General features: G+C 45.2%; 3 protein-coding genes across 8 annotated transcripts; 1 reads left to right on the forward strand and 2 right to left on the reverse strand.

The window, feature by feature from the left end:
- Window positions 1-1,363: 1,363 nt before the first annotated feature.
- ftr86 (finTRIM family, member 86) lies at window positions 1,364-13,192 on the reverse strand. The gene is made up of 11 exons (XM_024014106.2): window positions 13,149-13,192; window positions 5,357-5,886; window positions 5,125-5,220; window positions 4,686-4,919; window positions 4,415-4,574; window positions 4,159-4,257; window positions 4,015-4,050; window positions 3,294-3,359; window positions 2,932-3,134; window positions 1,621-2,515; window positions 1,364-1,489 (listed from the first exon to the last, which is right to left on the reverse strand). The coding sequence occupies exons 2-10, from the start codon at window positions 5,864-5,866 to the stop codon at window positions 2,180-2,182; spliced, it is 1,740 nt and encodes a 579-aa protein (XP_023869874.1). The 5' UTR covers window positions 5,867-5,886; window positions 13,149-13,192; the 3' UTR covers window positions 1,364-1,489; window positions 1,621-2,179.
- Window positions 12,488-16,249, forward strand: LOC111982537 (uncharacterized). 6 transcript variants are annotated; one of them, XM_070434034.1, is made up of 6 exons: window positions 12,907-13,334; window positions 13,466-14,365; window positions 14,557-14,689; window positions 14,895-14,972; window positions 15,092-15,167; window positions 16,159-16,249. In XM_070434034.1, the coding sequence occupies exons 1-6, from the start codon at window positions 13,234-13,236 to the stop codon at window positions 16,215-16,217; spliced, it is 1,347 nt and encodes a 448-aa protein (XP_070290135.1). In that variant the 5' UTR covers window positions 12,907-13,233; the 3' UTR covers window positions 16,218-16,249. The 6 variants fall into 6 exon arrangements, with proteins under 6 accessions (XP_023869880.1, XP_023869878.1, XP_023869877.1 ...); XM_024014112.2 differs by lacking the exons at window positions 12,907-13,334; window positions 16,159-16,249 and adding an exon at window positions 12,488-12,591 and having other exon boundaries at window positions 15,092-15,792; XM_024014110.2 differs by lacking the exons at window positions 12,907-13,334; window positions 16,159-16,249 and adding an exon at window positions 12,554-12,900 and having other exon boundaries at window positions 15,092-15,792.
- On the reverse strand, window positions 15,916-23,405 carry LOC111982535 (membrane frizzled-related protein). Its single transcript, XM_024014103.2, has 13 exons — window positions 22,351-23,405; window positions 22,109-22,226; window positions 21,686-21,817; window positions 21,149-21,313; window positions 20,762-20,981; window positions 20,290-20,420; window positions 20,048-20,173; window positions 19,731-19,807; window positions 19,427-19,575; window positions 18,914-19,044; window positions 18,512-18,646; window positions 16,809-16,936; window positions 15,916-16,419 (listed from the first exon to the last, which is right to left on the reverse strand). Exons 1-13 carry the CDS (start codon window positions 22,402-22,404, stop codon window positions 16,195-16,197), a joined length of 1,791 nt encoding a protein of 596 aa, XP_023869871.1. The 5' UTR covers window positions 22,405-23,405; the 3' UTR covers window positions 15,916-16,194.
- Window positions 23,406-23,436: the final 31 nt, after the last annotated feature.

Genomic DNA, 23,436 nt, shown 5'->3' on the forward strand with positions numbered 1-23,436 from the left:
ATTTCACTATACATGGAATATTATTGGTTACAATGGTGCACAGACACACCCAATAGACACACTTGGAACATTGTAATTGCATGATTTATTTGAGGCTCTGGCTCTTTGTAGAATTGCATTTGAGTTTAGATGTCGATCAATGTTTGAATATCTGCTTCTGTAACAGTTTAACTTTATGGCGTCCCCTCGCCCCGACCCAGGGACCCTCTGCACACATCAACAACAGTCACCCAAGAAGCGTCGTTACCCATCGCTCCACAAAGGCCGRGGCCCTTGCAGAGCAAGGGGAACCACTACTTCAGGGTCTCAAAGCGAGTGACGTAACCGATTGAAACGCTATTAGCGCGGACCACCGCTAACTAGCTAGCCATTTCACATCCGTTACACTTCCATAATTTCAGTCCTCCTCCTTTTTCCGCAGCAACCAGTGATCCGGGTCAACAGCATCAATGTAACATTTTAACTTTATGGCGTCCCCTCGCCCCGACCCAGGGACCCTCTGCACACATCAACAACAGTCACCCAAGAAGCGTCGTTACCCATCGCTCCACAAAGGCCGTGGCCCTTGCAGAGCAAGGGGAACCACTACTTCAGGGTCTCAAAGCGAGTGACGTAACCGATTGAAACGCTATTAGCGCGGACCACCGCTAACTAGCTAGCCATTTCACATCCGTTACACTTCCATAATTTCATCACATTTGTATTGTCATGCTCAGTATGCCAGTGAGTTGATCTGTTACAAAGTATGTGTATGTGTCTACATGTATGTGTGCGTGTTTATGTGTTTGTGCGTGCCATATCCGTATGTCTTTGCACATGCATGTATGAATTTCTGTGTGTGTGTATTCATGCATGTACTGTACGTGTGTGTTCATGTGTGTATGACTCTCCCCTCTACTCCTGTGTGAAGGGGTAGACCTGGTATCCACTGAACCTGTTGAACTCCTTGGTGTTGCCACACAGACTTCTMCCAGAGAGCAGCTCCACGTACACCTTGTCGCCCTGGCGCAGAGACACCAGCACCGACTGGGTTCCGCTGTCCTTCGTGTTCTCCCGGTTGTCCTCCCACACAGAGGCCACCACTTTGTTGTTCTTCATCAGCTGCACCTTGTGGTAGAGACGCTCGCCGTCCACGCCCACGTTGGAGTAGGCCGTGAAGGATAAGGAGTAGAGGCCGGCGCGGGGGGCGATGAAGGTACCTGGATAGAGGACACACACAGGGAGATGTGAGTGTAGGTGTGTGTGAGTGTAGGTGTGTGTGGGGGTGAGTGCGAGTATGTGTGTTTTAGGTTGTGTTATGTTATTTATCCAGTAAGTATGTGGGGAAATGATGTGACAACGCAGTGTGGCGTCCTACCCAGAGCGTCATTGTATCCATTGCCCTGGTTGAGAGAGATGAAGTAGTAGCGGATTGGCACGTTGCTGGTGAAGGGCCCGAAGCAGTCGCTTCTAGATCTCATCGCCGCGCTAAACATAATCTTACTGTTGCCTGAGTCACAGAAAGAGGGAAGGAAAACAGAAGAAGTTAGGAGCCTGGGACATGAACATTAGGGATATGTCAAGCTTCCTACCATGGTTCCTGACTTATTCTGACTAGGAAACAGACATATTTTCCAGTACCTGTGACTTCCTCGATGTCGTTTTCCAATCAGGTGAGCTGCTCCCATTTGTCCACCATGCGCGTGAAGGTGTTGTCCTCTAGCATAGTCATCTCATTGGCCACACAGCAGCAGCCCGGCTGGCTCTTGATGGCACACTCACAGTCCCACTTCCCACAGGGCAGGGCCCCAGTCCAGCCCACTGGGGACAGGGGGGGGGATAGGGGAGGGGAGGTAGAGGGAGGATGAGCAGAGAGTAAGGGTCAGAAGTTGTCAAATGAGTCGAAGCAGGACTGGCATTTTGTAAACAATTCAAATTCACCTYAATCAACTTTGTTTATGCTCATTTTTTATTTATTTATTTATCATGCATTTGAATATAACTCTTACAATCCAAAAGGGCACATTACAATAGGACAGCAGCTGAGATATGGCTGGAACAAGCTATCAGCAAATCAGCATCTAATACTGGAACTTTCCTCTCAGTTCTATAAACTGTTGTTAAGCACTGAGCACTGTATTATCATTGCTGACTTCCTTCTCATGGCTTCCAGAATGGATCTGAACGACCAGATGCCAGCCTAGTCCAGTTGACATAGAGTCACAGACGCCCCAACCCCTGACCAGAAGCGGAACCCGGGATAGAGGGGGCCAGTAAAGTCTGTCTGGAGGGAGTGGATGAGATGGGCCTGGTTGTTGGAGATCCTGTAGAAGGCCAGTACTCCTTCATGTTGGTCCAGGTACACCCCCAGCCTGCGAGCCTTGGTTGAACTTAGCTGGGTCTCCTTCCCAGCGTGCCACATGGAGAAGCACGTCCCAGACCAGTTCAGGCTCCAAGACTGCTCATTGTAGCCCAGCCTGCTGCTGTCGTCAGCCTCCTTCCTGCCCAAGTCTCTGTAGGCCACGCCGATAGTGATCTGAGTGACAAACAATAAAAACAAAGTAAAATACTCATAGCCAAAATAGTGAAAACTAAATTGATGATAGATTCAAATCAAGGGCACCTCTCAAGAACATAACATAAGTTGATGTGATCTTAATGACGAGGGAGCAACCATAGAAATATAATTAGATTGAGTGTGTACCAGTAGAGGCTGCTGAGGGGAGAACGGCTCATAATGTCTGGAATGGAGCCAATGGAATGGTATCAAACACGTGGTGTGTATGTGGTTGATAACATTCCATCGACTCCATTCCAGCCATTATTATGAGCCATCCTCCCCTCAGCAGCCTCCACTGGTGTGTACGCATGAGTATTCGAGTCAAACGTGGTCGTAGTCTGGGACACTGGGTCCCTTCRAGTAATTCTATTTCTATGCCAGTAATAACACACCTTCTGGCCRGTCCACTCTGTCTCCCAGTAGTGAGGGCTTCCAGCCAGGGGCTCCCTGCACAGTATCTGTCTCCAGTAGATGAAACGGTCGGGGTGCTCCGGCTGGTTCTGCTTCTCTGCTTTCAGAGTGGCTTTACGATCCCCATCACCCAGTTTCAGGTGGCGGTACGCAGTGTTGGGGTCGAATTTTGGATTTAAGCAAACTACATGGAGAAATACAGGAAAGACTGGTGATGCTATTGTCTTCCTTTGTAGTCCACACTCACTTTTGTTGTCTGAAGATCTGAAGATGCTTCAATGGTGAATTTGGCTCCATTTCTATTACTATTTAAAGGGTGAAAAGCAGTAAAAGGGGTACTCACATTTGAGCATTTCTTCTCTGGTTTTCGGCTCTGGGTTTGCCAAACCAACAGTGGTCACCTGGTTCACTAAAAGTGAGAGAAAATAAAAATGTTTAATGTCAACATTTTATTTGCATTTTAATGCAAACTTTGGAACTACACTGAAAAATCCTCAAACTGCTGTTTATACATTTATCTTGAGGTCCAGTTGGAGGTAATGGAGGTTAACGTAGAAAGTTTGTTGATGTCACCTCATTCACTAAAGAAAAGCAATAGAGGTGAGAAAATAAGAAAGCTGTTTTTACGGTTATTCTGAAACTTTAACTTTTTTCAGAATACTCTTAATGCGTTTACCTCGAGGTCTTGGTGGAGGCAGCCGACTGAACTCAACGATTTATGATCGAGATGAGTATGGGTGGACTGGAGCTCCGACGTCACATAAAATGACGTTTTTATCAAAAACGACTGATTTCAGCACCCAAAGAATAGTGCACAATGTGTGTAATTGCTGGCTATTCTCTGGGAGCTTTTTATAAAAACGTCTATATGTGACGTTGGAGCTCCAGTCCGCCGACACTAGTCGCRGCTCAACTCCGTGGAGTTGAGTTTAATCGGCTAGGTGCAGGTAGAGGTGAAAGGTTTAATGTTATTTCACATACTAAAATGCAACAAGGGAAAGCATCTTTAGTCTGTTATTAAAGGTTGATAATCTTCTCATACAAAGACTGAATGAAACATTTACCTGTGTTCAGTCGAGGGTTTGATGGCACCTTGGAAGCTGCAGAGAGATTAATACAAATAAAAAAAGACTAACATTCTGATAGGAAATGGCAGCTGCACCTTTCTGTGTTTTCTTTTTCTTTTAGCATGACTTGTAGATGCTTACCTGTGTTTTGTGTAGCCACCTGATTGTTGTCAGTAGATGCTCCGTTCCCTGCAGCTTGACCACTGAACAACTGAGACGGACTAAGAGTGGCATCATTCACTACAAGCAAGAAACAGTTTCAGTAATATTGAGAAGCATATACTGCTCAACCTTTGATCATTCTCAACAGAACCAACACAATCAAAAGGGAAAATAGTAAAACAGGTCCTAATTTCCCTGTATATGTTTCAGGCTATTGAAACACCCATGGACTCACCAGTTCGGAAGATCTTGGCCATGCTGGATTTACAGAGATCCTTTAGTCCATCTCTTAGCTCTTCCATCACGGTTTGAATCTCAGACACAAGGGCCTCCTCACCCAGCCCTACCCCCTCTCTGCCCCCATTCTGTGTGAGGGGCTCCAGGGTGAAGAAATTCTGTGAAGGACGATAGATTAAGACAATAACACCTAGTGGTGAGGATGGTCATTGGCACTTGTCTGAATTAAACTGTCATCATCTCAATCCCATTATCTTGTCCCCTTGTACCTTTAAGAAGCAGATGTGGTCCTGCATGCTGGCCAGTCTGCTGAGTTCCTGGTCTTTCCTGCGGAGCTGGGCCAGCTCCTGCTCCAGTTTGTGGATGTGGCCCTCAGACCGGCTGCCCATGGAGGCCTCATGGGTACAAAGCAGCTCCCCGACCTCGGTACCCATCAGCTCCACACTCTTCACCAGCTCAGAGAAGAGCTCTACACCCTCCTTTTGTAGGGCATGGACTGAGCTCTGGGAAGAGAGGGGACACAGACATTGAGAGAAGCAAGGCATAAATGGAGGGATGGATAGAGGGGGAGAGACGAGGAGGAAGAGGAAAAAGTGAAAGAGGGGACAGAGTGTTATGAAACTGTGACTAACTACTAGGCTCTGACAACAAATTATGTAACCACAACATATTTTACTCATACTGCCATTGATGAGGGGTTTCCTTTACTTTGTGGAGCTGGGCAGCTTGTGGGAACTCCTTGAGCTCCTTCTCCATCTCTTGGATCCTCCTCTGTGTCTCGGCCTGCATCGGAACTAGCTCCCTCTGCACATAGGGACACAGTATACAGAAACACCGGATTCTCTCAAGCACCCAGTATTTTCTCAAATTCAAATGATGCCGTTATATTCAAATAAAATAGTTGTGGCAACAGACAAAACACACAGTCATGGTTCTTTACCTGTCTCTCCTTCCTTTCCTCTTCTGACTTAACCACACGGTGGCCCTTGTGTCCKTGACGACAACATTCGTCACACACACACTCCTTATCGTCATGGCAGTAGAGCTCTAGGGGCCGCTGGTGTTGAGGGCAAAGCCTGTGGCTGACGACTGGCAGCTGGGGGTACATCCCCCCTTGGCGAAGGCCTGTGTCCGAACACACCTCCAGGTAGACAGGCATGGATGGTGGGGCAGACGAGATGGAGAGGTAGAGATGCTCCTGGATGCCCTTTCTTCTCAGCTTCTCCATGGCCTCCACTAGCACTGTGCTCTTGGCCAGAGAGGGTCGTGGGGTGAAGACCTGCCTACACTGGGGGCAGTTACACTGACCCTTGGCCTCATTCCGGTCCCAGTGCCCCTGGATGCAGGGCAGGCAGTACGTGTGACCACAGGGCAACGTGGCAGGGTCACGTAGCGTCTCCAGACAGACAGAGCACACAAACTCCTCCTCAGGCCATGCGGCAGTGGCCATGGTGGTGGGAAATGTAGGTCCTGGAGATAGAGTGGACCACAGTCATTCTAAGTAAGACTGKCAATGCTTCCCAAATGTCACAGCATGCTGGTTAAAACCAAAATGAGCTGGGCTTGGGTGAGGCAGGAAAAACAGGTAAGACCGGAAAGGAGTTTCCAAAACATTCTGACTGATGTAAGGGTTTGGCCGGGGTAGGCCATCATTGTAAATAAGAATTTGTTCTTAATTGACTTGCCAAGTTAAATAAAGGTTAAATTCAAAAGGCACTCGCACATCTGAGCAATCTTATTTGCAGGTGCATGGCAACAGTTGAACAAGATGAAGGAAACAGGAAACCGCACACTGCTCTTGATCGTATCACTGATCTTTAATAAGCTTACGTATCGGCCTCATCAAGAGCACTGTGCGGTTTCCTTTTTCCTTCAATAAAGGTTAAATAAAAATGAATGTAAAAAATGTCACAGTCACATTGATGAGGCAAAAACACTGTAGTTGCAGGACCGCCTCAGTTGTCTACATTTTTTAACCAACAGGTTTTTCACKTTCTCCAAGAAGGAACCACATTTTCACCTTCTCTGTGGATATAAATAGCCTAGTTCTTGTTAAAATAAATACACRGCCTTTTCTTTTGGGGTGTTTCTATAGGCCACCAAGTGCTAACAGTCAGTATCTAAATAATATGTGTGAAATGCTTGATAGTGTATGTGATGTAAACAGAGATCTACTTTCTTGGGGACCTTAATATTGACTGGTTTTCTGTCAACATTTTTATAATCTGATCCTAGAGGATCCTTGAGTCCGCTCAAGAGGAAGCTTCTCACTGTAACCAGTGCCTGTAATCTGGTTCAGGTTATTAATCAACCTACCAGGGTGTTTACAAACACTACAGGAACTATATCATCCACATGTATCGATCACATTTTTACTAATACTGTAGAACTTTGTTCTAAAGCTGTATCCGTACCCATTGGATAAAGTGATCACAATACAGTGGCTATATCCAGGAAAGCCAAAGTTCCAAAAGCTGGGCCTAAAATAGTGTATGAGATCATACAAAAGATTTTTATGTGGATGATATACAAAAGACTCTTATGTGGATGATGTTAAAAATATTTGTTGGTCTGATGTAATAAATAAGGAGCTTCCAGATGCTGCACTTGATGAATTTATGAAATTGCTTCTTCCAATTATTGATAAACATGCACCTGTTAAAAAACTGACTGTTAGAACTGTTAAGGCTCCATGGATTGATGAGSAATTGAAAAACTGTATGGTTGAAAGAGATGGTGCAAAAAGAGTGGCTAATAAGTCTGGCTGCACATCTGACRAGCTAATTTACCYCAAATTGAGAAATTATATGACTAAACTCAACAAAAAGAAGAAACTGTATTATGAAGCCAAGATCAATGATATAATGATTATCACATTTTTTGTTGTAGAGTACTTTAAATGAAGTTATGGGCAGAAAGACAAATTCCACTCCATCTTTCATCAAATCAGATTACTTATTCATCACAAAACCATTTGATATTGCCAATTATTTTAATTATTGCTTCATTGGCAWAGTGAGCAAACTTAGGCATGAAATGCCAACAACGTACAGTGGGACATCGTATTCATGCATAAAAAACGAAATAATGAAAGAAAAGCATTGGGTGTTYTAAAGTTAGTGTGGGAGAAGTGGAAAGATTATTATCTATCAATAATGACAAACCTCCTGGCTTTGATAATTTAGATGGAAAGCTACTCTACTGAGGATGGTAGCTGACTCTATAGCTCTCTCTCCTATCTGTCATATCTTTAATCTGAGTCTAGAGGAAAGTCTTTGTCCTCAGGCCTGGAGGGAAGCCAAAGTAATTCCGCTACCCGAGAATGGTAAAGCGGGCCTTTACTGGTTCCAGCAGCAGACCTATAAGCTTGCAGCCAGCTCTTAGCAAACTGTTGGAAAAAATTATGTTTGACCAAATATTTCTCTGTAAACAAATTAACAGCATGCTTTTAGAGAAAGGGCACTCAACATGACAAAAATGACTGATGATTGGTTGAAGGAAATTGATAAGAAGATTGTGGGAGCTGTACTGTTAAATTTCAGTGCAGCCTTTGATATTATTAACCATAAAATGTTGTTGAAAAACATATGTGTTATGGCTTTTCAACCTCTGCCATATCGTAGATTCCGAGCCATCTATCTAGTAGAACTCAAAGTGTTTTCTTTAATGGAAGCTTCTCTGTCAAATCTGTAAAGTGTGGTGTACCGCAGGACAGCTCTCGAGGCCAAAGCATGTGTGTACATGTATGCTGATGATTCAACCATATTTGCATCAGCAACCACAGCTAATGAAGTCACTTCACATGTCAGTGRTAATTGAAGTTGTATCTCTTTGTCCTAGCAAGCTTGGTAGCCTTAGCATTCAGTCCTTATAAAGTCAAATGTATCATTGTAATGTATTTTTCTTCTTGGCTTTTGAAAGTAAAAAAATAGCTTCAGACTAWGCATTACTCACTCAGTTCCAGGTTGGATGGTGTTTTGTTTGTTTGTTTGCCAGAGCATTTGCTGTATAGMAAGTAAGTGGGCTGGGGTAAATATATATTGGGGAAATTGCTAATTTTATTAAAGGTAGAGCAGTGTGTTACCTTTGGTCACAAATGTGACACTTATTATTTTACATACAGTACACACACACACGTCCAAAAGTATGTGGACACCTGCTCGTCGAACATCTCATTCCAAAATCATAGGCATTAATATGGAGTTGGTCCCCCCCTTTGCTGCTACATCAACCTCCACTCTTCTGGGAAGGCTTTCTACTAGATGTTGGAACATCTCAACAAAATCAACAAACCATTTATGTATGAACCTCGCTTAGTGCACGGGGGCCTTGCCATGCCGAAACAAGAAAGGGCCTTAGATTCGTCCGTCAGACTGCTAGATAGTGAAGCATGATTCATCCCTCCAGAGAACATATTTGCTCTACTCCAGAGTCCAAAGGCGGAGAGATTTACACCACTTCAGAAGATGTTTGGTTTGGGCATGGTGATCTTAGGCTTGTGTGCGGCTGCTCGGCCATGGAAAGCAATTTCATGACGCTCCCAGCGAACAGTGTTTGTGCCGATGTTGCTTCCAGTGCCAGTTTGGAACTCGGTATTAAGTGTTGAAACTGAGGACAGGCYATTTTTACGCGCTTCAGCACTCGGCAGTCCCGTTCTGTGAGCTTGTGTGGCCTACCACTTCGCGGCTGAGCTGTTAATGCGCAGAGAGGTTTCCACTTCACAATACTAGCACTTACAGTTGACCGGGGCAGCTCTAGCAGGGCAGAAATMTTACYAACTGACTTTTTGGAAAGGAYGCATCCTATGACGGTGCCACATTGAAAGTCACTGAGCTCTTCAGTAAGGCCATTCTACTGCCAATGTTTGTCTACGGAGATTGCATGGCTGTGTGCTCGATTACATACACCTGTKAGCAAAGGGTATGTCCACATATACAAATATCTCAGACTGGCCTTCTAGGCAGAGTTCCTCTGTCCAGTGTCTGCGTTATTTTGCCCATCTTAATCTTTTCATTGGCCAGTCTGAGACATGGCTTTTTCTTTGCATCTCTGCCTAGAAGGCCAGCATCCTGGAGTCGCAACTTCACTTTTGACGTTGAGACTGGTGTTTTGCGGGTATGATTTAATGAAGCTGCCAGTTGAAGACTTGTGAGGCGTCTGTTTCTCAAACTAGACACTCTAATGTACTCCCACTCTTTCTATTCTGGTTAGCCAGTTTGCGCTGTTCTGTGAAGGGAGTAGTACACAGCATGGTACGAGATCTTCAGTTTCTTGMCAATTTCTCACATGGAATAGCATTCATTTCTCAGAACAAGAAAAGACTGACGAGTTTCCGAAGAAAGTTTTGTTTCTGGCCATTTTGAGTTTTATTGCTTCTTTAATCAGAACAACAGATTTCACCTGTGTTAACATAATTGCAAAAGGGTTTTGTAATGATCAATTAAACTTTTTAAAATTATAAACTTGGATTAGCTAACARAATGTGCCATTGGAACACAGGAGTGATGGTTGCTGATAACGGGCCTCTGTACGCCCATGTAGACATTTCATAAAAAATCTGATGTTTCCAGCTACGTAGTCATTTACAATGTCTACACTGTATTTCTGATCAATATGATGTTATTTTAATGGACAAAAATGGGATTTTCTTTTAAAAAATCAAGGACATTTCTAATTGACCCCAAACTTTTGAATGTTAGTATATATATATATATATATATATATATATAAAAACACACACACACAAAACATCCTCTCACTGTCAACTGCGTTTATTTTCAGCAAACTTAACAAGATTCAACAACTGAGACATAAACTGAACAAGTTCCACAGACATGTTACTAACAGAAATTGAATAAATGTGTCGCCGTGAACGGCAAAGGGGGGGGGGGGGGTCAAAATCCAAAGTACAGTCCGTATTAAGTACATACCAGCTGCCATTAAGTACTGCAGATAGATCTTCCTCATGGACTTTTTTGCCAGTTTTGCCAGTTTTGCTGTTGAGATTAACCACTCTTCCACCAAGGCACCTGCAAGTTCCCGGACATTTCTGGGGGGAAATGGCCCTAGCCCTCCCCTCCAATCCAACAGGTCTCAGACATGCTCAATGGTATTGAGAATCCGGGCTCTTCGCTGGCCATGACAGAACACTGACATTTCTGTCTTGCAGGAAATTCATACACAGAAACAAGCAGTATGGCTGGTGGCATGTCATGCTGGAGGGGGTCCATGTCAGAGAGTGACGCTGCAGGAAGGGTAACACATAGGAGGAGGATGTCTTCCCTGTAACGCACAGCGTTGAGATTGCCTGCAATGACAACAAGCTCAGTTCGAGATGATGTGTGACACAACCGCCCCAGACCATGACAGAACCTCCACCTCCAAATCCCGATCCCGAGTAAAGAGTACCAGGGCAGGGCCTCGTGGTATCCGACCATCCTGCCTTACAACAGGCCTACAAGCCCTCAGTCCAGCCTCTCTCAAGCCTATTGCGGATAGTCTGAGCACTGATGGAGGGATTGGGCGTTCCTGGTGTAACTCGGGCAGTTGTTGTTGCCATCCTGTACCTGTCCCGTAGGTGTGATGTTTCGGATGTACCAGGAGGTCTTGCAGGTTTTAGGTATACTCATCTTACGGTGGATGGGAGGGCTGTGGGGCGGCTGCCCCACAAAGAATTGCCAACCCCACACCAATGACTGACGCCACCGCAACCGGTTCATAGCTGGAGGATGTTGCAGGCAGCAGAACGTTCTCCCACGGCGTTTTCCAGACTCTGTCACGTCTGTCCATGTGCCCATGTGCTCAGTGTGAACCTGCTTTCATCTGTGAAGGAGCACAGAGGCGCCATGTGCGAATTTATGCCCAATCTTGGTGTTCTCTGGCAAAATGCCAAACGTCCTGCACGGTGTTGGGCTGTAAGCAAAACCCCCACCTGTGGACGTCGGGCCCTCATACCACCCTCATGGAGTCTGGTTTCTGACCGTTTGAGCAGACACATGCACATTTGTGGCCTGCTGAGAGGTCATTTTTGCAGGGCTCTGGCAGTGGCTCCTCCTTGCACAAAGGCGGACGGAGGGTAGTGGTCCTGCTGCTGGGTTGTTGCCCTCGCCTACGCCTCCTCACGTCTCCTGAATGTACTGGCCTGTCTCCTGAGTAGCCGCTCCATGCTCTGGACACTACGCTGACAGACACAGCAAACCTTCTTGCCACACAGCTCGCATTGATGTGCCATCCTGGATGAGAGCTGCACTACCTGAGCGCCACTTGTGTGGGTTGTAGACTCCGTCTCTCATGCTACCACTAGAGTGAAAGCACGCCAGCATATCAAAGGTGACCAAAACATGAGCCAGGAAGAGCATAGGAACTGAGAAGGCTGGTCTGTGGGTCACGCAGGCGCTTGCAGAGAACAGGCTCCTTTTAATTGGGGGTTGTACCTTGCTTTGAATTGACCTAATAATTTCCACCTGTTGTCTATTCCATTTGCACAAACAGCATGGTGAAATGTATTGTCCAATCTAGTGATGTTGCATCCTAAGTGGAATGAGTTTGATGACTTTGGAGTTACATTTGTGTTGTTGACGTGTTCCCTTTATTTTTTTGAGCAGTGTATATATATATAAAAACAAAAAGGATTACATGCCACGGTTATGGCGTAACATTTGCCTTGTGGCAAGGTTGGGGAAAATTTGGGAACAAATGGGTTAAGAGTTCTTGGAAAACATGGTCAAATTTCTTTTGTTAATAAAAGATTTTACAGAAATTKTTTTACCAAAATTTGCATCTGCCCAGTTCTTCCAGTAAATGTTGTTTTGTAAAATATTCWGTGTAAATTGTTCAAAGTAGTCATTGTGCTTAGAGTCATGGTTTGTTAAACTTTAAGGCAATGGTTTTTGAATGGCACACATTAAGTGAAAAATCTGAGTCTCRTAGAAATTCTGTCACCGTGGAATTGRCCTGCTTCAAATAAGAAATGAGTATAGTCCTAGCTATTTTCTTTCGTAAATCTTAACATACACGTTTATATTTAGTTAATGGTTTGACATGCCTTATATTATTTGTGGTATGGCAACTCTAAATGGTTGATAACGTTTCACCTTGTAAGGGCAAGTGATTGACATGAAGCTTTTTCAGCGACATATTGGGTACTGGCGCAGTAGCTAGCTGTCGATGTTCAAGGTCAGTTGTCTACCGCTATGTAATATTTATTTTAGTTGTTTAGGGAGGTGGACCCGGGGTTTCATTAACCTCCGTTTCTTACCGGACCTGGAATAAGATTGGGATCCTTGTGAGATGTGATTAACTTTATTTGTTCGTACTAGTTGCATGCGAAAGCTTGCTAGCAAAATGTATTTGACAGCTTGGGAACATTGCCTCACTAGCTAGAACAACTGCAACGTTAGCTACAGCTAGACCCGAATTGGATTTGTTTGACAACTTTGATAATAGCTAACGTTAACTTTAAACCATTTTGAAAGTAGCTGACTGGTAAGACACTTAACTAGCTAACGTTAACTAACAACCTTGAATAGCGTTGGTTATAACACTAACGTTAGCTAGCCATTTGCCAGATTGAGTTTGCATTGTGCTAGCAGCTAACATTAGCAGACAGCAACTTGAACTTTCAGCGTAGTTGCACAATGTTAACTACAGAATGTGCTATCTTAAATGACCTATGTTAAGCTTTTTGTTTGTTTGTATTACAGTAGTCTTGAATAACTGTTCTCAAACCTCACCTCGGGGACCACCAGACGTGTCACAATTGTATTGTAGCCCTGAAGTAACGTTAGCACACCTGATTCCCTTAAGTTTATTAAGGGCATGATTATTTGGCAACTTGAATCAGGTGTGCTAGCACTGGAAATTCATGAGCTGCGGGAGATCCCCGAGGAATGGTTTGAGAACCACTGCTGCAGTGAAGAGTGAGGAYAACCAATTTCTTTGTACTGTACTCATGTCAAAATAGGTTTACTTAAAAACATTAACATAACCATTGAGCCTTGTTTAGTGGAGCAATGGAAATTATTATTTTGTCTCGTCTCTGTTTTCAAAGAATGTTCAGGAGTCCACAGATTCTGGCCTTGACATGCCCTGTCAGGACCCACAGACCCCTGCAGCTGTCTGGCAGAGACCTCAACGTGCCTGCCCTAACTGAGCACGCCTGTCAGAGGTGGACTGGACCCAAAACAGGGAGAAGTCTCTGTCAGGGGGATGGAGGGGAGGAGGCAGTATCTCTCTCTTCAGCCATTTCTTCACAACTTGTTAGCAGAGGCACCTCCTGTTGTGGGAGTTGTCTCCTAAACGCTGCACCTCCACACCCCTTACAAAAAGCCACCCCTCCCAACCGCCCTCAATTGTCTCAGGACTCTAGCTTTGTTTTTTTGAAACGTACACCACGACTGCCGGTGCTTGTAGCATGTGACCCTTCGAAAACCACTTTATTGGAACATTTGGACAATTCTAAAGTCCCTGGATGTTTTAGTGACCTCAAGTGCCTTCTACAAAGGAGGCAAACTGACAATGGTAGCCAATGTTTATCTGCTGAGGAGAAGGTGAACGTCACATTCAGTGTTAAAAGTAATAGTTACAGTCCTGTTCGAAGTGGCAAGGACATTTTTCACAGACTGCTTGCGTCCACACCCAAACTGTGGACTGTGGATCCCCAGAGAAGCCTTTCACTCCAGAGCCGCGGCCTGCACCAGGCTGCTGCCTCCTGCCCGGAGGGTGCCCTGAGGGAGTGCCTTTCACTGGTGAACGAGGCACGTTGCCGGCAGAGCCTGGGGCCTAACGTGGCTCTTTATGAGAAGGACTTCCGGGGGAAGAGGGGGTCCAGTGAGGCCCAGGGGAATTGGGCGTCCGTGCTGGTCTCTCTTTGCTCTGTGGAGGGAGAGCCCGCCTTCCTCTTCACCCTCAGATCCACAGCACTGAAGGGCAGACACAAGGGTGATGTCAGGTAACCACAGACTCCTGCACCATTCCCACTGCTTTGGGGTATTTAATGTTTGACATATGATGTCATATGACAGAACTTAATTACTCTGAAATTGACAACTTTATTAGTGTGTTTTCACAATATTGTCATGTAAATGAATGTATGAAGTCATACATAAGGCTGGAAATTGACAGTGCTGTGTGAATGTCCAGTTTTGCAGGGGGCAAGCGTGACCCCTCGGACAAGGACGTTGTGGACACCGCCCTGCGAGAAGCTGGTGAGGAACTGGGCGTCACTGTGGCAACAAGCCAAGTGTGGGGCGTGCTGAAACCACTCAGGGATATGGTGAGGACCTTAACCCTACCCATAATCCTTCATGATCCCCATCCCTTTCTGTGTGACGCACTGACAGTTAGTAGCTCCCCTCTGCTCTACACCATTTAAGATGGGGTAGTATTCTTTCAGTGAAACATTTCTTAATATGAGTATGTCTTCACTATGTAAGTTGTTGATCTGCTGCTTTTTCTAATCATGGCACATTTTCTCTCAGTCTGGAATGATGATAGCCCCTGTACTGGCCAACCTCGGCCCCCTGGAGGCGTTGTCGTTCAAGCCAAATCCTGCCGAGGTACAGTTACAATAACTCTTTTTTTCAAATGTTACAATCACTCTTTTTTTCCTTTGGGCTGAAATAACACTATTACCGCCTAACATGGAGTTAAAATTGTATTTACTTTTGTATCTCAGGTAGAAGAGATCTTCACCCTGTCACTCTCCCACGTATGCAGCCCACAGAATCGGGGATACACCAACTTCCGTACCGGTGAGCGATATGGATACACTTTGCCCGTGATCCGCAACGGGAAGCACCGCGTGTGGGGCCTCACTGCCGTAGCCCTCGAACACACGCTCAAACTCATCATGCCACCATGACAACCAATCATGTCAGCCATCACTACTGTTTTTTTGTAAAGTATAGTGTATTTGTGATTATAGAATAATCAATTGATTTGTTTCATATGTGAAATCAATCATTGGGGGTTATAGATCAATTGAGGACTTCTTATAGTCAATGTATCCATTATAACCGTACATGTCAGAAGTGATATATTGAATATATGAGATATCAGGTAGGGTCATGTAAGGAACAATCACCTTCCATGTCAAAGCCACTGGATTGTAATGTCACTGTATTTTATAATACTGACATAATAACCTACAGTATTCCRGAGAAAGGTCAAATCTCGACAGTTCATTCATTCACTAACCTTATGAAAGCACCATGTTTCACGCACCACGCACCATGTTTCGGTGTGTCAAATGTTTTCCGATTCTATCCTTTTTTAAATGTTATTTCCATAGGATTCTGGACAAGATCAATCATTATTTTAGAACTTGCAGACAGAAATAAATATAGTGCAACAAATGTGCATTTGATGTACAACATGCAGGTATTGTCTCTGGTTGTTGAAAAGGAAAACATAATTCAGTCAAATTCATTATACAAAAAATGCATGGTCCAATCACACACATTTGCAAAACATCAAGCTACAGTATGTAAAATTCCATAATGTTTTTGTTAATATGTACATTTATTTTCTATTCCCACGTAAACTCCAACCAGTTCTGTTCCATACATCTGTATTATGCTGTACAAAGCTAGCACCATATTGAGTCTGCAGAGTGCAACATTGTGATTCTTTATTGCATGTCTCCAAGATTCCTTGAAAAGATTGGAGCTTTGATGGTATTCTTAAGAGTTCTTCTAGTCAGTCCTGCATTGGCTTCCTCTCATTACTATGGTTGTACTGTAGCACATTCAGGGGGGCAAGTGCTAAGCTACAGAGGCATCAGGGACTGGAGCACTCCATAGGGTCTTGGGAGTCAGGCAGCAGGTGGCAGTTGAAGGGCCAGCTGAAGGTGAATACGTCCAGGGCCTGACTACACTGCTGCTCTGCCCAGGAGCACACTGACCGGCAGGGCTGCAGCACCCCACCCTGAGGGCTGCAGTGGGGCATGAACATCCCGCACACCAGCCTGCGCAGGGGCTGGAAACACGCCAGCTCCATCAGCACCTAGTAATAACCACAAACCACAGAGGAGAGAGTTAGAGAGCGGCTGTACAGTATCTAGCTCCATCAGAATCAAACACTTAAGGGAAGTCCTGCACATCCCATTTATGGTATTGTTCAGTGTGTAGTTGATTTATCGTGGTAGAAACGAGTAATGGCTGGAATGGAGTGAATGGTATCAAACACATGAAAACCATGTGTTTGATACCCTTCCATTATGGACATTATTATGAGTTGTCCTCCCCTCAGCAGCCTCTACCGCTATGCACCTATATTATGTTACAAATAATGTTCAAGTTAACTGAAAACCCATTAAATAAAATATCAATTTCATGTGAAATTGCTATTGTTCGGTGTGGTTGTGTGTTGACAGGCCAGGTGTGCGGTCTCACCATGTACTGGCGGAGCAGCGTGGCTGCCTCTCTCTGGTCAGCAATGGACAGCCAGATGTTGGGGAAGGAGGTGAGGTTGTAGCTCAGGCCCTGGCACATTTCCACCTCGATGGGCTCACAGGACGAGCCTGGGGTAGAGGCATGGAGAGACGGATCCAGAAAAGGCTACTAGTCTGTCATAATGGAGTCATTCTACTGAAGGCTTAGCAGTTGTGTTACAAATATACAAATGTAAAAAATAAAAAAAATAAACGTCCTCTCACTGTCAACTGTGTCTATTTTCAGCAAACTTAACATGTGTAAATATTTGTATGAACATAACAAGATTCAACAACTGAGAGACAAACTGAACAAGTTTCACAGACATGTGACTAACAGAAATTGAATAATGTGTCCCTGAACAAAGGGGGGGGGGTCAAAATCAAAAGTAACAGTCAGTATCTGGTGTGGCCACCAGCTGCATTAAGTACTGCAGTGCATCTCCTCATGGACTGCACCAGATTTGCCAGTTCTTACTGTGAGATGTTACCCCACTCTTCCAGTGGAGGGAATGGCCCTAGCCCTCACCCGCCGATCCAACAGGTCCCAGACGTGCTCAATGGGATTGAGATCTGGGCTCTTCGCTGGCCATTGCAGGACACTGACATTCCTGTCTTGCAGGAAATCACGCACAGAACAAGCAGTATGGCTGGTGGCATTGTCATGCTGGAGGGTCATGTCAGGATGATCCTGCAGGAAGGGTACCACATGAGGGAGGAGGATGTCTTCCCTGTAACGCACAGCGTTGAGATTGCCTGCAATGACAACAAGCTCAGTCCGATGATGCTGTGACACACCACCCCAGACCATGACAGACCCTCCACCTCCAAATCGATCCCGCTCCAGAGTACAGGCCTTGGTGTAARGCTCATTCCTTCGACGATAAACGCGAATCCAACCATCACCCCTGGTGAGACAAAACTGTGACTCGTCAGTGAAGAGCACTTTTTGCCAGTCCTGTCTGGTCCAGCGACGGTGGGTTTGTGCCCATAGGCAACGTTGTTGCCAGTGATGTCTGGTGAGGACCTGCCTTACAACAGGCCTACAAGCCCTCAGTCCAGCCTCTCTCAGCCTATTGCGGACAGTCTGAGCACTGATGGAGGGATTGTGCGTTCCTGGTGTAACTCAGCAGTTGTTGTTGCCATCGTGTACCTGTCCCGCAGGTGTGATGTTCCGATGTACCGATTCTGTGCAGGTGTTGTTACACGTGGTCTGCCACTGCGAGGACGATTAGCTGTCCGTCCTGTCTTCCTGTATTGCTGTCTTAGGCGTCTCACAGTACGGACATTGCAATTTATTGCCCTGGCCACCTCTGCAGTCCTCATGCCTCCTTGCAGCATGCCTAAGGCACGTTCACGCAGATTAGCAGGGACCCTGGGCATCTTTCTTTGGTGTTTTTCAGAGTCAGTAAAAAGGCCCCTTTAGTGTCCTAAGTTTTCATAACTGTGACCTTAATTGCCTACCGTCTGTAAGCTGTTAGTGTCTTAACGACCGTTCCACAGGTGCATATTCATTAATTGTATATGGTTCAATGAACAAGCATGGGAAACAGTGTTTAAACCCTTTACAATGAAGATCTGTGAAGTTATTTGGAATTTTACGAATTATKTTTGAAAGACAGGGTCCACATTATATGATGTGTGTGTTGTGTATTGTTGGCTCACTGAAAGGGGGATAGGTTGAGTTGTCACAGTCGTGCTCATCTGTCCCATCTGCACAGTCAGTCCAGCCATCACACAGCCACTCCTGGTGCAAGCACTCCCCACTGCTGCACGCAAACTGAGGAGGACTGCATGTTCCTGTCACAAACAAGGAAACGGGTGATCCACTCCTCATATTTCCAGTGCAAATCCCTTAAACCACTGTTAGATGTTTTAATAAATTGGCTTATTTTCTACGTTAGAAGAGCCATAATAGACTAGATACAGGGAGACCGATCTGGGTCGTGTTCAGTAAGAAGTGAAACGGGGAGGTACTACCTGAATGGAACCTTGTTTATTGTTGCTGAACTTTTTGCTACAGTCTTTCCTACTGAACACTACCCCTCTGTGTATGGGGGGACTCACTCTCGGAAAGGGAGATGGCCTGGTAGGAAGCGTTGAAGCCACTGTCTGCTACACCCTCGTCAGCCACAAACACCACGGTTATCTGGGGCCCAGAGGAGGTCAGCTCAGGAGGCAGGCTAGTGCCACAGTACCTGGGACAGGATAGAGAAGGAARGCTAGAGCTGGCTGTGGTACAGTAACAGTAGTACTGTGTTACAGGCTGTGGCACAGTAGGGTACAATTAGTCTGGTTCCAGATCTGTTTGTGACCATCTTCTGTTTTGCAACCATAGGAGTCCCCACCACAGGCTACTACAGTACACCGTCTTATCAATTAAGAGTGCTGTTACTGTTTTGAATGTTTTATGGTACACATATAGTGTCGTATAGTGTCATACAACACCTATGCTTGATTTCAGAAAATGTCATTTGACTGGATGTACTTGCTTTGAACATTCCCTTTTCAACCCTTCTGAGCTCATGTATAGGTAGTGTATGAAAGAACACATTGTGAAGCTGACATAATAGATTTTACCGTCCGAGTACTCTGCCGGTCCCGCTGTCAGCACTATCATGCACCTCCACATAGTCAAACTCACACACGTCCTGGGTCTCCAGACTGAAGTTGCGGAAACTCAGCCTGATCACATGACCCTCCTCGACAGAGATCCGCCATGTGCACAACTGACGGAGAGATAAGAGTAGATTAAACATACTTTACCATGGTAGGATTTCATGAAGTCTATTCTGGGTATATGGCTGGGTATGTCAATTAGATACGATGCGTGTTGGTGATTTTGGTGATGGTTTGCTAGATCAGGTGTAGGTAGGTACAGTACCTGTTGATGAGGGTAAGGCTTTGGGTGGTTTGGAGTCGCCAGGTAGCCGTAGGGTCCAGTCTTTTGGCCCCCACACTCTGTTCAACAACATAGCAAAAAACGAGGATAATTTGTTTTGCATAGATAAGCAAACAATTGCCCTTTTACTATAATTGATTACCAGGCTTCCTCACGACTTTGTCCACGTGATGAACGAGACTTAGACGAATGACAGTGCGAGTCTACCATTTTACATATCAGCCCTATTTTGCTTGTAGCTGCTGTGTGTATGCAGATAAGTCGCTGAGTCTGTACTGTGCTGCACACCCTGTTCTTACCTTTGTGCTTGTGGCTGCAGTTGGKCTCATCAGAGAGGTCATGACAGTGGGGCTGACCGTCACACACTGACACAGGCAGGATGCAGCGTCCGTGGTCACACATAAACTCCTCCCTGGAGCAGCTCTCTGAGAACAGACGCACACATACACGTTGCTGATGTTACGTGTTAATGTACTGTGAACATATAAGGCAAAGATCAGTTCAGTGTAGCTGTTGATTCTACCTCTGACCCAGTACTCACTCTGTTCAGGTGTGATGGCGTGGTACTGGGCGGTGAAGCCACTGCCTCCAATGCTCCCGTCAGAGCGGAAGGTCACCCACACAGTGCTGCTGTTGGTGTTTACAGTAGGGGGTGCCACGTTACCACAGAACCTAGGGTGGAGAGAAACATTAACTTTTAAAATGTCAGACCCAAAAGGCAACCATAATGTATCGTTATTCTTTACCTAAAYTCCCTGAACAGCAGAACTGCAAAACAAAACTTCTGGGACATAAAGTAGCAAGAGTTGCTACCTATACAGAACTTGTATGCCACCTAGCTGCCACAGTGTGTCATGAAGAGGCTGCCATGCACTAGGTTCAGAAGTATGTAAAACGTGTCCATAGTCACTATATGTTACATCCCCTTCAGTATAGGTTCATCTGATCCTAGGTCTGTGATTAGAGGCATCTTCTTCCTCGAAACAGGTTTAGATACAGTGCGTTTGACCCACCTGGTGACAACAGAAGGTTGCTCCGTCTCCTCCTGAAGCTCCAGCCAGTCAAAGAGGCAGGGGGACGGTCCTTCTATGGTCAGAGAGGACACATGGATCTGGACCAGGGATGGCGGGCGCGCCCGGATCACCCAGACACAGAGAGAGTCCGGGGGATACGACCCAGGGTGGTTGGGGGAGCTAAAGCTACCCTCTGAGTCTGTCAATACGCCCCCACATCCTGAGACAGACAGACAGTGAGAAAAGTGCAGGGTAGTGTATCACAGTATTATTACTGTGTTGTACGTACACTATTTGTAGGTAAGTACGCATCTGTAAGGTACAATCATTGGAGTATAATTTTCTTTTTTTTTTCTATGGATACAACTGTAGTAGAAAAATACCCACTAGCTTCAGGGGTAGGGTATCTGGCTGGCTGTGGGGCCACTGTACTGTCCCTCTGACTGTGGTTGGTGGGGGCTGTGGGTAGACCACGAGGCAGTCCATCTCCAGTCAACAAGTCCAGGGGATTGGTCGACACCACTTCCCCATCCACACTCTGCCCCTTTAGTTCTGTGAGGTGAAGAACCCAGTGAGAGATAGAGTAACAGGACATTAGTGAATGACACAAGTTCGTGATGTGCATAGGTACTGCACTGCTATTCCATGCTCAAGGGACCATATAGTGTATGAATTGGCAATGCTAGTTTAAATAAGGACATTTTGTCCATAATTATGTAGGTGTCTATGACGTTGAGATTTTTTTAAATTAGGGTTCTTCCTGCTTTGTTTGAGAGATGAGTGAAATGTATGTACACCATGCTCTGTAATCAGTTCCTTTTGAGGATCAGAGGTCCCACTGTTCCACCCATAGAATTACATTGATTTACAGTATCTATGTGGTCCCACTCCTCCCACTGTCCCCGTCCCCGTCCCGTCACTCACGTGTGAAGATGAGCACCAGTGCCAGGCCCAGGGCTGCTACCAGGAGCACAGCAGCAACAGAGACCACCAGGGCCCCCCAGCTACACCACGAATCTCGCAGACGCATCACACACACACTGAACACACCTCGGCCTAGGACACATACACACGTACGCATGCACACACACGCAAACCAACACACACACACACACACACACACAGGGATGAAGATGGGAGGAAAGACATGGGTGGTTGAGAAAACTTTAGGTTGTTGTAACATTCCTGTCCCTCAAAGAATTCTTGTTTCCCCTTTCCTATTGTGGAAGACAACAACTAGGTCAAGTTGAATAGGTCTTGGCATCTGGAAACAACCAATCCTATTGCCTATCCAACTCCGGTGTTATATGATGTTATGGAACGGGGAAACTAGGTTGTCAGACTCACTGTTTGCTGCTGGGTCCTTTACTGGTTCTGGGGACATGACAGTACCGGCAGAACTTAATCCTTCCACTTTCTCCTCACGCTCACCCTCAAGCTCAAACGCGGGGTTGCAGAAAACATTCTGGCTAAAGCAAAGACAATTGGTATAACATGGAACGCCAAGTAACTTCCCACCATGAAATACAAGGTTGATATAAAAATTGAAACCAGAATTCCAGGCCCACACAAGCTGTCGCTGTCCTCACCTGGTAAATGTCAGAGGATTCTGGGTAAACAGATACTTCGGTGAGGTCCGTCATCTTCGGTTAAAGTTCAGTTTTAGTCTTCCAGGGAAACATTGAAAGTCCACGTCCTAATACCCACTCTACCCACAATGTAGTCTTGTGTTGTTGTTAAGAGCACATCAACAACATGTGTTGGAATGTGAAAGGTGAAAAGGTAACGTTTCAGCAGGAAATCTCAATGTAACAGATAAAAGAGGCCTGTATCTTTCCAGAGTGATTGATTCATCATTTTGTTACGAATACCCCCAAAACATATTTATATATCTATATAAATCCACAATGTAAAAAATCCCACAAGAACAAAATATTTAGTCCACCAAATTGAGGTTTAAAATCCAGCGAAAGTGCCCCAGGTGTTTATAGTCCGGTTCTCCTTTCATCACTTTATTAAGTCATGGTGTGTCTGTGTGTGTGAGGTAGGTAGATGTGCAGTCTGTTCTTGTTTTGTTGAGGGTGAGTAATGTTAGAAAAGACGCCTAGAACTCCCTTCACAGTGTTCCACAAAGCCGAGTCAGCTGAGAGGACTGAGCTCTGGGGCAGGAGGAGGGTGGGGTGGAGTGGGGTGTGGGGGCGCTCAGAGTAAATTCTCTATAATACACATAATGATCATCTAATCTCCTAAAACGTTTCTCACACACTAACACACACAAACAAAGGCAAGCACAAACTGTGTAATTTACAAATCATACAGTGTATTGGCAACATGGTCCTAACTTGGAGTGAAGTTGGGACCCTGTAGTGGAGCTGGGTTAAAAGGATTTGATCTCAGATTTAAGTTTTTGTTTTACAACCACATTTCTGATTCTCATTCATAGTCGCCACCTTTATTACTGACTCAGTAGATGATGCAACAATTTCTAAATATTAGAGGRTATTTGAGTCTCAAAGTAAAATATTACAGGTAAAATAAAGATACCAACACATGGATAATAATGTTTTATGAATCCTAAATGTAAAGTGAAATCACCCAGTTCTGGGAAAYCATTACTCAATCCATGTTTTTGTGTTTGCTGTGGTTCGTTAATGGATAGTCACTCATCAAATAAG

This window comes from Salvelinus sp. IW2-2015, linkage group LG22 (assembly GCF_002910315.2).
Source record: "Salvelinus sp. IW2-2015 linkage group LG22, ASM291031v2, whole genome shotgun sequence".
NCBI lineage: Eukaryota > Metazoa > Chordata > Actinopteri > Salmoniformes > Salmonidae > Salvelinus > Salvelinus sp. IW2-2015.